Here is a 14,453-nt window from a genome sequence, read left to right as displayed (position 1 = left end):
GGCGGAACAATCAAGCAAAGAAGTATTCAAGATTGTTCAATCCTTTTTCAAGCCCAAAGCTATCGAGACGGATATCATCCCGTCGGTAAATCTCTGCGAATCCATTTCAGACTTTTTTGATACCAAAATTTTAAAAGTCTATGACACTTTCACGGACCCTGAGCCGACATTAATGGATGAGCTGAGAGTCTCCGAGTGCCCCATTACCCCTTTAAATCAATTTCAGCCGATTACCTCTGTGAGGCAGTAAAAGAAATACAAAAATGTAAATCGGGAGGCCCGGATGATCCCTGCCCACCTAAACTGTGGAAACTAATGTCGGAAGCAATTGCAGCTCCCCTCCTACACATATGGAACACGTCCATTGCTACAGGCACGTTTCCGGACTGTTGGAAACAGGCCACACTTCTCCCGCTGAAAAAAAAACCCCAAGGTGCACCGGATGATCTGAACAATCTCGACCCATCTCTCTCCTTGCAGCCCCCGGCAAAATGCTTGAAAAAATAATTCAGCGGCAGCTTAATAAATTTATTGAAGACAGCGGCGCCCTACATGAAACTCAGTCGGGCTTTAGGGCCGACTTCAGCACCGAGACGGCCCTTATTGAGGTTGCCGAGTCTATCAGGTGGTCCTTAGATTCAGGGGCATCAGCAATGCTGGTGCTCCTGGATCTATCAGCTGCTTTTGATACTGTAGATCACAGCAGATTGCTGACCCGACATAAGGACATAGGTATTGGAGACAAAGCTCTCAACTGGCTACTCTCCTACCTCACTAATCGCTCCCAGAAAGTGGCCTTGGGCCCCTTCTCTTCTGGACCAAAAAATCTCTGGTGTGGCGTCCCACAGGGGTCGGCACTCAGCCCCCTGCTGTTCAATGTCTATTTGGCCCCGCTTTTCACCTTGATTGCCAAATGGGGGGTCAAGGCAATATCCTACGCGGACGACACGCAATTAGTCTTCCCATACACCGACACGTCTGAAGCAGCATTTAGCAAAATCAGGGGCTGTCTGATAGACGTGGCCAAATGGATGAATACCAACAAACTCAAAATGAACGCGAGCAAAACGGAGGTGCTATTCTTTGGAAACCCCAAACATCCCCCTCCGGATCTGTGGTGGCCAACGGAAATGGGCCCTGCCCCATCTCCCAGCTCCCATGCTAAAAATCTAGGTGTAAAATGGGATGAGAATTTGTCTTTCTTGCCGCATATACAACAGCTCACCGCGGGCTGCCTGCATAAACTCAAAAATTTGCGGAAATTTCTGCCTCTGCTACCAGTCGAGTGCCGGAAAACGGTTGTTCACGCAACAATCACTTCCCGACTCGATTACTCTAATGGCCTCTATCTTGGTCTACCTAAATATGCGGTGCAACGCCTACAAATCGTGCAGAATGGGGCTGCGAGATTAATAAAACGGATCCCTTTTAGGCAGCACATCTCTCCGCATCTGCACGAGCTACATTGGCTACCAGTGGCAAGCAGAATTAAGTTCAAAGTGTTAACCCTGGCTTTTAGAGCACTAAAAGGCACGTGTCCAAATTATCTGAAACTCCGACTCCCCCGCTACCACCAAAAACGTGAGCTGCGCTCCAACTCCCTACTCAAGCTAACTGTACCGCGCGTAAGGAAAGCTAGACTTGGAGGCAGGTCCTTTTCGGCCGGCACGGCGAAACTTTGGAATACCCTGCCTCCTGCCATCCAATCCGCCACGTCAGAAGCAAGCTTTAGGAAACTCCTAAAAACCTGGCTTTTTATGCAATAATTCTGCCCCCCCTCCTGACTACTTACTCTTGCTGTGGGACTCGCTAGCGCCGGGACACCTCCCCAGAGGTAGCTGTTCGCGCTCAATAAGTTTCTGTATTATTATTATTATTATTATTATACATGCATTTGAATCCTCTATAACAGTGTAACAATTGGATACTTCATTCAGACCCGGCCCAGACTATGTTTCCAAGGTCACCATCCGGCGTCCATAAATCCCTTCCACACGCCTGGACCGACTGGTCCATTATTTCTCATAAATAACTGATGCGCTCCCACAGTCAGTTATAAGTCCTGATACAACCGGCCACTTTCAAACCTCGGCCGCTGCAGGTTTTCTAAGTAACCCTGTCACACTGACATGCCCTCCGGGTTTTGAAAATTCCTTTACACGTCACATATGACGTGTCTGTCGGACGTGCACTTGTGCACGCTACGCGGACGTAATCTGTTCTTTAACAGGTAATCAGACGCGGTCTCACCCATTGATTCGTGAACGGGAGAGAAATACAGACGTCTGCTGTCATGCTCCTCAAGTAAGTACACCACCGCGCCCTCAGTTAATGAATCACAAAGGTGGATTCAGTGCGGTCACCGTAAGTGACATGGCTACCGTTATGGTGCCTGGCGTACCTCCCCTCTCCTAAAAAGACTGATTCTGACCGAGTACGCATATAGCAAGGAATCCGACTAATTAAGACATGTTCATTGTTTAGGTGATCGCAGCTGCGGCACTTCAAACCGGAATACATCACCGGACGGTGATAAATTCTTTTACGAAGGTATGTGTTCCGATGAAGCGTGTGTTCACCCCGGACCCCCCCCCCCCCCCAATTGTTAAACAATACACAGGGCTGGTACTAAATGTTATTAATAATCTACAGATACCACGCTTCAATATAGGAGAGAATCATCCCACGGAGGTTACGAATAAGACACCTCAGTATCTTTCCATCAGGTGAGCGAGCCCCGCCGTGCTTCTCCATTTTTTGGATTAGCTATGCACACACCGATAACTAAAACAGGCCCCTTTTATCTAATTTTAGGTTGTCCCCCCTTTTGTCCTGATGAAGACCCGAAACGGTTGCTAATAAACCGGCACCATACTGCTGGGTCGAAACGTCAACGCTAATCCACCAATTGGTCCTCACTGCATCTCAAACAGAAAAATATGAATAACTATACTGATTGAGGAAATTGAAGTTATTGCTGGACCTTTGTTTCTAATTGCATTTCCACGAAACTCTATCACTATAACAGTCGCCATTAATCACAGATCACGTTTATTCACTGCTGCACTTATTTATTGTTATTATATTTTCAATTTGTATGGACAACCGATCTTTTAATGTTGAAAAAAGAAAAAAAGCTTTGCAAAGTAACTGAATAATTACAACTTTGCTTACAGAAAAAACGTTTGGTGTGTGCATTTTTCATAAAAGTATTTCCATGTTTTTTAAGAAAAAGTACATATGAGAAAATACTGAGCCAAGTAGCTATTGAGCAAAGAAATTGAGTACAATCCGACAGAACCACTATTTATAAACGGCAACTGGGCAATAGACTGGACCGGTTCATTACTGCGATCTCTGTCACAGTCGGGACAGTTGTTTACAAATATTTAATGTTGCACGCTCATCCCCGGCCACCAGTACTCTGATTGTAATTCAGTCAGAGATTCCTTCATCTGTTTGTGCCTTGGACCTTCACCCATGTGTGCGTCTGCTATTAATAACTTTCTCCGGTTCGTGTTTGGAATTACCCTATCCCACACTCCAGGGATTCGAGCAAAAGGAACGGAGTTTTCATCAATTACGTATGCATAATTGAGTGGATAGTTCACGGGTAGTGCTGCACAGTCGCCTTTTAAGGACATCTTTACTGCCAGCATGGTTTCCCCTGTCTATGTATTTTTCTGAACGCTTTTTTGTGGCTACGGAAGCCGGTTTAGTTGCTTCCGCTGTGGCTGTACTAGCCAATGAATTCCCTGCAACGTGAACGCCATCACGTTGATGACTCAGAGTGTGTATCACGTGAATCTTTTGTAGTTACTTCTGTAAAAGAACTACCTGTTTCCAAAGCATTTTATGCTTGATTGTGGCACCTGTGTCATCTTTGTAATCATTTTGAATCCAGCTCTGCAAATCATTATTGTAGGAGTTGACGCAAAAATGCGAATCGCACACGATTAGTGTCGGGAATTCACGTTCTGCATTTTTAAGCGCCTTTTTTAAAGATCTGATTTCAGCTCGCTGAGCCGAATATTTTCTAAGTGATTCAGTTTTTGTTATTTTCGGTCTGAATTTACCGCAGAGCCAGCGACCTTTAACAATTGCACAGGCTGCATCGTAGGATTTATTTTCTACGTTGTAATGCTGTACAAATCTGTCTGTGTAGATTATACAGGAGTATTGTTCAAGAGGCAGAATTTCGATTGGCAGAGGATATTCTTCTTCATAAGTTAAATCATTCAGTGTTTTCATGTGCGGGGCGAAATAGTATTTCACGTCTTCTGCAGCAAGAGAATTTTCCCACTGTATCCATTTCGGATCCAGTGACACTGTAGGCAGGTTTACTGGGCTGAATAGTGCCTCGAAAACGGATTCTGCTGTGAGAACAGTGATCCTTTTGCCGTGTGCTAGTTCTCGTTCATTCGCTATTGCAGTTTGCACTGCTTTCACAGTGTTTTCTGTGAGACTGAATGTTTTTTCTGCTTGTGTGTACAAGTGAGATTTGTAAGCTATTGGTACCGTTTCTCCCTCATTAGAGGTCAGGTACGTGAATCCGCATCTTCCTAGGATGACTCGGGCTACTAGAAAGCGTGTATTGTCACTTGTATCTGATTTTGTTTTTGCTAACATGTCTGTTTGCAGTGATCTCAAAATTTCTGTGTGTTTTTGAGTCCAGTTAATTGGTTTAAAATCAGGTTTAATTAGTTTGTAGAGAGGTTTAACCCTCTCCGCGTAATTTAGAATGTAAGTTCTTCCGAAATTCAGGAAGCCTAGAATCGATTGTAAGTTTTTGAGCGTTTTTGGTGCTTGGAGTACAGCGCACTTCTCTAAGAAGTTGTCCGCTAGGCTTTTTCCTTCACTTGATAATTCGTATCCTAAAAATAAGACTGTCAGATGGTCAATTCAAGACTTTTTAAAGTTGAATTTGTAACCCTCTGCAGCGAACCCAAGTATTATGGTATTCACCCTTTTCAAGTGAATCTCCAAGTCGTCGTCAGTTAGATAGATGTCATCGACGTAAGATAATGCCTCATCACCATATATTTGTAGTAACTCTGTTACTCTGGCTGAGAATAATCCTGGGCTGTTCTTGAATCCCTGTGGGAGCCTACAGAAATTTCTCTGAGAACCCATTACTGAGAAAGCGGTCAAGTATCTGCTTTCTGGTGCAATATTTTGACAAAAGAAACCATTAGATATGTTTAATGTCGTTTTATATTTTTTGCGAACTATGTTATTCATTAGTGTAGCACTATGCGAATTTTGTACTGCAAATGTTTTGCAACATGAGTTAAGGTGTCTGTAGTCCAAGACTAGATGATATGAATCGTCCGGTTTGCAGACAGGAAACAAAGGATTGTTCATTTGATAGGTGCATGTTTCAATCACCCCCTGGTATTCAAGTTGATCTAAAATCTCCCTGACTTGTTTTTTAGCTTCTTGTTTAATTGTATACTGCCTTTGTGCAGGCGGTTGACTTTTTAACTGGATTTTGTGAGGAGGAGAGTCCTCATCCCATCCTACATGGTTTTTATATAATGCTGGTGCCTGGGCTACTGCCCATTACCTTGCATATATATATTTAGTGTGAATCGGAATGTGATTCGAGAAGGCAGGCGTAATCATTTCTTCGCCACGAGGGCACTCCCTGACAAACTCCGGGGGCCAATCTTTTTCAGCTAACAGGATGTCATAGCCTTTTGAGAGTTTATACCAGAATAGACCCCTTATTTTCCTAGTCTTATCTCCCTCTATACGCAGTGTTATTTCGTATATTTTATGAGGTCCGCTAACTCTGGTGTCGGCAGTTTCTACTTGAATGTATTCATTCGTGTCCACTGTCTCCAGATGACTCATCAGGATCTTGCGGGCTATGGTGATTTCTGCTGCACTGTCTAGCATTGTTTGTGCCCACTTCCCCGTTTTTCAGCTGTGTCCTCGGCATGTTCGATTACTCTAATACTGGCTACCTTCTTTCTTGGAAATTGTGATTTTTTACTTTGATCAGGTTCCTTGTCTTTGGACTTGGTGTGCTCTCCTGAGTCTGAACGTCCTCTCCTTTCCGATTTCTGCGAAAGAGATCGAGAGGGACGTGTATCAATACTTTGATATCTATCAGGCTTCTTCAAGTTATCCCTATTTCTAAGGTTATATCTTTTCTCAGAGGGCTCTCTCTGGGGAGACTGGTGTTCTCGAGTCGGAGTTCTTTCCCTCCGTCGAGGAGACCTTCCTCTGGACTGGAAAACTTTTTCCTTGGGAGTGGATTGTTTATTTCCATCCCAGCTCTTTTTAGGAGTGTTTAAATTATTTTTAATAAATAATTTTTTTGGATTTTCGAGCAGTTGGGGTTTTACTGGTTTCCCACCCAAGCTGTCTCTACCTAATTCGTCATAACATTTTTTATAATTCTGGCAAGCTCAATCGGTTGATCTGTTATATCTGTTTCCTTCAACTTCTGGCGGATCGCCACAGATGCTGCTTCTCCTTTTATATTGGCTAGTAATATAGCCGAGACCTGCTTGAAGTCTTTCAGTAATTTCATACCAAGAGTTAAAGCAGGTTCTGGACCGTATTCATTCAGAATCTGTTTTAGCACATCTGGTATTACCGCCATTGACGGAACACCATGTGTTTTTGTGTAAATGGAAGCAAAGACTGTACCCCAAGTGTCACAGTCCTCCACGTGTGGTGCGACCCCCATTGGAAGACAGATGGTCAGAATTCTGTGTTTCTCAATAGGGGTGGGTTCGGAAATACTGCCTCTATTTGAGTAATTTTCTGTGCTAACCAGAAAGGAATTTGTTCCCGTTTTTACCAAGACATGATTGTATGTTCTGTGGTGTAATTTTATTTGTGTTCCCCTGATGAGGGGTCAGCTGTGGGACATTAACAGCTGTTTGGACTGTTGCAGTCCGCATTACATATTGGACTAATTGTCTATGTATTTTGATTAATGTTTTTAGCTGTGCTAAAAGTTCTTCTTTTGACATTTTTGCAATGTCCGGATGTGGTGTGTAGCTGGCTAGAACCGGCCACGTTGCTCCTCGTCTACCTAGTGGACCGAGCCTGGTAATATGATCATTGTGTTTTAGGGCGCCTTTAAACCAGAGCAGGTGCTTTTGGTATTTTAATGGGAATTCAATCTCCTCGAAAGGAGCGTACTCTTCCGGTGGATCCTCTATTTTGTAATAGTGGAACTCGTGTGTTGCAGCGTTTGCCGCTGGAAATTATTATTATTATTATTATTTTATCAATTTATAGGGCGCAACAGCTACCCAAAAAGGGTTTCCCGGCGCCTAGACACAGCTAGTTTGAGGGTAGAGAAGGGAGGTGACTGTTAAGTGATTATTGTTCATACAGCCAGGTCTTCACAAGCTTTCTGAACCTAAAGTAGTTTTCTTCCTTCCGGATACAGGGGGGGAGCGTATTACAAAGGGAGGGTCCCAGATAGGCAAAAGATCTGCCACCTGTTCTTGCTCGTTTAAACCTTGGTATGCAGAAACAGGCTGCTGTCTGTGACCGGAGGTTTCTCTTGGGCGTATAGAGGTAGGCAAGAGTTTGGAGATATTTAGGTGCTGTTCCTGCTTTGATTCTGAACATGTAATTCAGGGCTTTGAAGCGGATTCTGCTTTCGAATTTTATCCAAGAATAGAATACCACTCTCTGCCGATAGTATAGTAGTATAGTATAGGCATTTATATAGCGCACTACTTACCCGGAGGGTCCCAAGGCGCTTCGACCGCTGCAAAGCCCTTCCTGGCTTCCCTGAGAGATGGTCCCTTAATGGGTATCTCCAGGGTGAGACCAGGCATCCCCGGCGGTCTGGTGGGGCCGTTAGTGAAGATGAGGCAAGCTAATGGCCAGAGTTGCCGAGTGTGATCGCTGATCAGAGTGGGCACCGAGGCGAGAGAATTATCGAGTCCGCTGACCCTGGTCCAGAAACCTGCCGCGCCGGGAATCGAACCCTGGTCCCGGGCCGTCCTCTGCTCTCGGGTCTGCCGCCTCTAACCAGTGAGCCACACTACTTCACTATTCGTGGGCCTCTATCACGAAGACGACACTGCCACCTTGTGTGGTCAGTCCATTTTCCATAAGTTTTAACGTTCTAGTTTTTCTTATGTTGACCGGGATAATTATCGCACCTGGTTCATTAATTTCATCGGGACCCTGCTGAGTCGCATTTACTGCGGCATCAGTGGTTCCGTTGTTACCACCTTCTCCTGGCATTTTACTGTCAGGAAGGTCTTTTGTTGCAGATCAGGTTTCAAGGAGACAAAGATTAGGGGCACAATATTTTGGAACACTGTATCCTTCAACATTGAATAAACCAGAGCTTTACATAGGAATCTCTTCCTACTAAGTTTGGGCGGATTTTAACCTTTCACCCACTCCAGACGTCTATTGGAGCATTTACGGGAGAAAGGGTCTGTGTGAAAAAGCACGACTGAGTTACTCTAACGTCTTGCATTAGTTTTATCGCCTTACCAAACGTTGGGCGCCATGTAGTGTAGTTCCTATTTTCCCTATAGGCCTTGCGCATCGGAATAACATAAACAGCAGTGTAGACGTAGAAGTGCGGTCTTCCAGGTCTCTACTGACTATGTTAGACTTAATTAGGTTTGTACCAACTAGCTCAGAGGTCACTGGAAACTTTCTTGACTGAATAAGAAGTGATCAGCTTCCTTGGCTCAGACAAGAAGGGATTCAGTTTTCCAACAACCGCATAAACATGACAACTTTGCTCCTTAGAATAAGAGTCAATCTCTAGAGTCGTGTGAAACAATAGACAGCTATTTCACTCAGTCAGTTGTGCAAGAATTACTTTCACTAAGATGCAGAGAATAGAGAGACGGGTGTTTTCAATATAAGGTATTATTTATTGAACAGTCTTTCTTATCATGCAAGAGAAATGAATTGCCACAATTGCAAAACTTGTTATTATAAAAAGTGCGTACAGTAAAAGGAGGATTGCAAAATAATAATGTAAAAGCATTGATATGGTTTCTTAGCCATACAATGGTTAAAATGAATAAAATGCATACATTCATATATACATTTAGCTAACGTACTCAACTGTTGCTTCTAACTACGCCTACCCCAGTGTACCTGATCTAAGCCTTGGGAGGGAGTAAGTAAGTAGCAGTTTAAGTTATGTTGGTTTTGCCAAGGGTTTGCTTCAAGAATTCTCTCTAAGGGTTTAGTCAACACTGTACCTCTGGAATAGAATGTTGGAGGTCTTGTATCTCCTCTCAGGACTCGATATCCCAGTCACCCGCAAGGGTAGGCTGGGAACGCCGGGGCTGGATTTTCTCAGCAGGAGAAAAGACAGCGTCTTTCTCAGCGCGTCCAGGAGGAGGGGCAGCGTCCGTGGGCTTTTCGCATCTGCTGGGCTCTGCAAGGGACAGCTGTTCTGCTCCTGTATTCTCTACCACCACCGCTGTGTTTGCTTAAGGCAACGTTGGTAATATTTATACCTGTAAGGTGCCTTGTTTGACGTAAGTTTTTGGACATAAGACGTCAATAAAGATGTCACTAAGAACCGGTCGTTCTTACAGTGCTCATTAGAGTTCTATTACTAATCAAAACATAGCAAGCAGGGCTTTCCCAGGTTGCTGGGGGTTTTATCTGTTGAAAGATCTCGGTGTGTAATCTAGGAATCTAAGATAGTGGCTTCTGCTGTGTCATATACTGTAATGAGCTGCAGAGGCGAGTTTCTGAAATATGGCTCTGATCGTTTATGCCATTATAGGGGTATGGATTGATTATAGCCGTATAGGGGCATAAGGTCACAAAATTGATCGGGGTCCTAGATAGAACACGACATTCCTCTGCGTAAGACCTTTAGAGTTTCTTTCAAATTATAGATATCCACTTTGAAAATTCTTGAAGCTGGCTAGCAAGCCTTCTTTGGAGATGGACACCTGTGAAGGTTCATTCTTTCATCTCTGATTTAGGGTTAGTTGTGTTCTGGTCCCAATATTATTGTGTAGCTTTGTGCAGACTGCTCAGTTTACTGCAAATGGAGCGTGGTCATCACAATCAAACAGACCAGGAAGATGCAAGCGGGGGGGAGAAGTGGTAGCTGACACACTGAGGTATCACTGTGACAAACTGTGCCTAACCTTTCTTATCCCCCACTTCACGGATTACTCTTTAAACCAATGTCCTGTCCTGTATTTGAGACCTAATGCAGGTTGCTTCTATGATTTCACTGTACATTCTACGGACCTGTGAGCTGGGTAGATCCTCCTTTGTAAAGGCGCTTGGCCTTGCTGCACATGGGTCACCTGGTTGATGGTGGGGTCAGTGGAACAAGAATTGTGTCAGCCACTATTCCTCAGTTGAAATACGTTCCTAGGCACAGATTGTCACAGTGATACCTCAGTGTGTCAGCGACCTCTTCTCCCCCCACTTGCTTCTTCCTGGTCCGTTTGATTGTGATGACCACACTCCATTTGCAGTAAACTGAGCAGTCTGCACAAAGCTACACAATAATATTGGGACCAGAAATAATATGACCAAAAGCAAGAACATTTGACTTCTGCGCCCCTAGTAGAATCAGGTTTTGGGTGTTATGTGAATTTTCAGAGGGTGAAGTTTAATAAGAGAGAAATACTAGAGTTTTCTTTGCAGATTCCTTTGTACTTCTCTTGTGGGTTAAATTTACTGGTGTGGACAGTGTGCACGCAATAGCTGTTGGTTCTGTGGGCAGATCTCACAAAAGTATTGTGAATTTCTTCAATGTCAGCAGTGCTGTAATGTTATTTGACTCTTTTATTACCAATTTCTAGGTGTTGTATCTTAACCTGTCCAAGGACGGTGCATACAACGATAAAAACAAAGTAGAAACCTCTCGCACGTCAGTTCTGGTCTTTTCAAGTTATTTTGCTTCCACACAGTCATGCCGGAGCCTTCTCATTCATTTATACTTCTGTTGGTGTATTCATAACTTAAGCATAGTGTGCCCACAATGAGCCACCACCCTGCCCTACAGCTGTTTGTGCATACCTATGGCTCTAGTCAAAGCTGTTCATTAAATATTGAATGGCTTTACTGTGCTCGAGTGTGGTACAATGTCTGAAGATCTTTGTCTAATATGTGTATGCCGCACGCAGGAAGCAATGTTCTGCGCAGCAGTATTAAAAAGGTTGTGAGCCTTATAAGCAAAACTCTCGAATACCGTTTCCAGTGTTTAAAACTGATCTGATACCTTATCAGGTCTGAGTGGACTGGCAGATGTACAAACCCCACAACTGGAAAAAACGGGGTTACTGGAGGGGAGCAATAAAGTGAGGTGGCAGAGGTGTGGGCCTCCTCTGGTCTTACTGAGCACTGTAGACTGAGGTTGTGGTGCATTGACAGAGCTCTGGCTCTCCATACTGAAGCGGGGATGTGAAGCTGCACACCAGTGTTCAGTTGCATTGTGTGTACTGTGCGAGACTGAAGCAAAGCAAGAAATTAATTCGATCTCAAACAGTTTAACTTTGATTACTTTTTCTTCCTCTGTGTTTTCTCCCTTCCAGCGCGGCAACATGCGACGCAAGTATCAAGACGACGGCATCTCCGATGAAGAGATCGAGGGCAAGAGGACCTTTGACCTGGAGGAGAAATTGTGCAGCACCAAATACAATGCAAATTTTGTCATTTTTATGGAGGGCAAAGGTTAGTTATTGGTGTTAATAAATAATTTTGTCTTTCCCTTGCTGTAAGAAAGCTTTGAGGAACTCTCAGATGAGATGTAATAACCCTCCTTCAAGCGGTGATGATCCTATACTCCATGTAGGAGTTGTGCCATGCCTTGCAAAACCGAGATATGTTTATAGTAAATGTTCTTGTGCTCCTATTTAGTTCTCCATTCTCTGATCTTTTGCCCTTCACGTTCATTCAGTTACCTGCCTTTATACAGCAATGAAAAAAACGTAGGGCCTGATTTAGATCTCAGCTGGCAGGTTACTCGTCACCGATGTCAGATACGCTGTTAGTTGAAACTTAAATCCCATAGGATATAATGGGATTTATACTATGGCAGATGGGTTATCCATCACCATTATGATGGAGTAACCCACCCACCGAGTTCTAAATTGGGCCTTTAATAACCTTTGTGTCATGAGATTCTCATTTTAACAGGCCAATGTTATGGAGGTGAAGTAACGCATCTGGGGCCATAGTGGCGTTCTCCATCCGCGGTCATTCTGCATTCTCTTTAGTCTCACTTCAAAATGTAAGCATTTAGGTTTACTTTTTTAGATAAGCTTTGCGTTAGATACATTTCTTCATTGGTACCAGTGTCCGTCCTTTACTGCTGCTCCTTTTCATTTAATTTCTCTGATTTTATGGTTTTTGCCCATTACTGCTCAAGGTAAAATTTTGCTTGGACCTTTATGTTGTATTCTTTAAAGAAGACCTGCAGTTAATATCCTTCCTAAAATTACGAGCCTTGGAGTTTTTCCGCATGCTAGGTTTATTTCCCTGTTTTCAAAAGGGACTTCTTTTTGATCCCTGTATCAAGAGAGTAGAGAGGGATGTTGTTTTTTCAGGGCATTCAGCTAGCCATATATCTACTTGTCAAACCCTATGGTGTTGTCTTTTATCCCCTCTTTATAGTGATCTACTGATTACAATTCTAAATGTGAAAGCTTCACTGGCAACTGGGTAGAAGCAGTGGTATTACAATGACATAAAAATGAGCATCCAAGGTTGTATAACCTTAAAAGGCATCATCCAAACTAGCACATGCCAGAACATCTGGCCAGAAAGTCTGCTTCTTAAACGTTGCAGAAGGCACTGTATTCTGTTACAAGCACTGCCACAGAAGCACCAGTCAAAAGCAAGAGAAGCAGCACCACACCGTCCAAGAGTAATACTTGCTGACATTCCACAGAGAGGAATTGCATGACCGCTGAAACTACTGCCTTTCCTCCCTGGTCAAGGCATTACCTGTAAAACCTCACTAAAGTCCTAGTTATTTGAAGGACCCTTTTGATTAAGGGAGTGGTACAATATGTACATTGCAGCTTCCCAAAGTGTGCCCTATTACTAGCACAAGATGGAATCATGGATGTTTTTTTAAAACATTTTTGGGGGGTTTTATTAAGTTAGCACAATTAATTAAAACCATTGCTATAGAGTGTCAACATAGCGCAATTACCATGTTAAAAGCAAAAACTAAGAAAACCATCAAGGTTTAAGTTCATATACATATAACTAACATGACAATCTTGTAGTTACCATTAAAATCACATAAACGGATCCAAAGCCTAGAGTAAAATAAATTAGTACAGGAATACTAGAACAGGGGACGAAAAAAGTCTGTGATAAGTTTTTTGGGGGGGAGGAACTGGAAGAGCAGGGGCCAAGGAGGGTAAAAAGAGATTGTCCAGGAGTCTCACATATTTTCCAGTCCTTTCAAGGACTTGAGTGTCTAAGGAAGTAAAGCAAAGGGCCGATGCCTCCCAACATGTTCCGATGCCCCATTTTAAATATAAGGGTTTTACAAGAAGTCTTCTGGGAGCGTCAAGGGCAGGACAACAGCACAGAAAATGCAACCATGATTCGGACCTGTAGTTGCATAGTCTGCAGGCCCCCTCCTCACTTGTTGGAGCCCATCGGTTGAAGGCAGTGGAGCGCAGACCTAGGAGGCGCATGAACATTATGCGTTCAGATTTTCCAAGAGGTAAGATTGAGGTACCCCAGGGAGGTATGAGATATTCAAGGGAAGCAGGATAGTTGATGTTTTTAGAACCTGGGTGTCCTTCCGGTGGGAAATTTGTCTGACCTGCTTCTTGATAACCTTTTTCCAGACTGTGTATGGAATAGTGTCTGCGGTTAGTAATGAGTTATCGATGTCTAGCGTTCTTATGGCCTTTATGATTTGACGATTCCACGGATTCCCAGGGCTGGCAAGAGTTTCTGTTAACCGGGATTTTAGGGTGTTGTCTGCAGCTTTTAGTGTCCTTATAAAGTATTTCAGGGTATCAGCGTCACAGAAAATAGATTGTCTTTGAAGTCCCAGCTCCAGTCGTAGTCTTGCCCTGTGGATGACATTCGGAAGATGGAAGATTTTTTTTATAAAAGGAAACTTGGGCGTGGTCGAGACTGGCCGAGCATGCGCCAGGGAAGGCCTGATGCCCATAGTTTAAGGCGGGGAAAAGAGTGGCTATAATCACCTTCAGAATGGGTTCTGCAGAAGGACTACTCAGGGACTGGTTAAGTCGGATCAGAGAGTATATTATTGCTCCAGGTCTCTTTTTCAAGGCGGCTAGGTGAGCTGATGGTCTAGAGGACTCGCTAAACCAGACCCCCAGGTAATTATTGATTACTGTTAAGGTTGCAAGACAGGATGGAACTCACGGGAAATGTGCTGAAATGGTTCAAGTCTTTCCTACAGAACAGAACACAAAGATTCCTGGTTAATCAATCAATTTCACCTATATGCCCTAATTCAATCGGAGTTC

General features: G+C 43.6%; 1 protein-coding gene across 3 annotated transcripts in view; it reads left to right on the top strand.

Annotated features, from left to right (window-relative positions):
• The window catches only part of KDM2A (lysine demethylase 2A), a 939,997-nt gene that overhangs the window by 147,623 nt on the left and 777,921 nt on the right, over positions 1–14,453 (top strand). For 2 of the 3 annotated variants that reach the window (XM_086953271.1, XM_086953272.1), the window contains exon 3: positions 11,523–11,661. In XM_086953271.1, the coding sequence (XP_086809397.1) occupies positions 11,523–11,661 (139 nt within the window). Of the gene's footprint in view, positions 1–11,522; positions 11,662–14,453 lie in introns of those variants that run through there. The other variant, XM_086953273.1, reaches the window with a different exon arrangement.

Source organism: Lissotriton vulgaris, chromosome 1_2 (genome assembly GCF_964263255.1).
Source record: "Lissotriton vulgaris chromosome 1_2, aLisVul1.2, whole genome shotgun sequence".
NCBI lineage: Eukaryota > Metazoa > Chordata > Amphibia > Caudata > Salamandridae > Lissotriton > Lissotriton vulgaris.
Note: the sequence above shows the minus strand (reverse complement) of the source record. Positions and strands in the feature narration are given on the sequence as shown.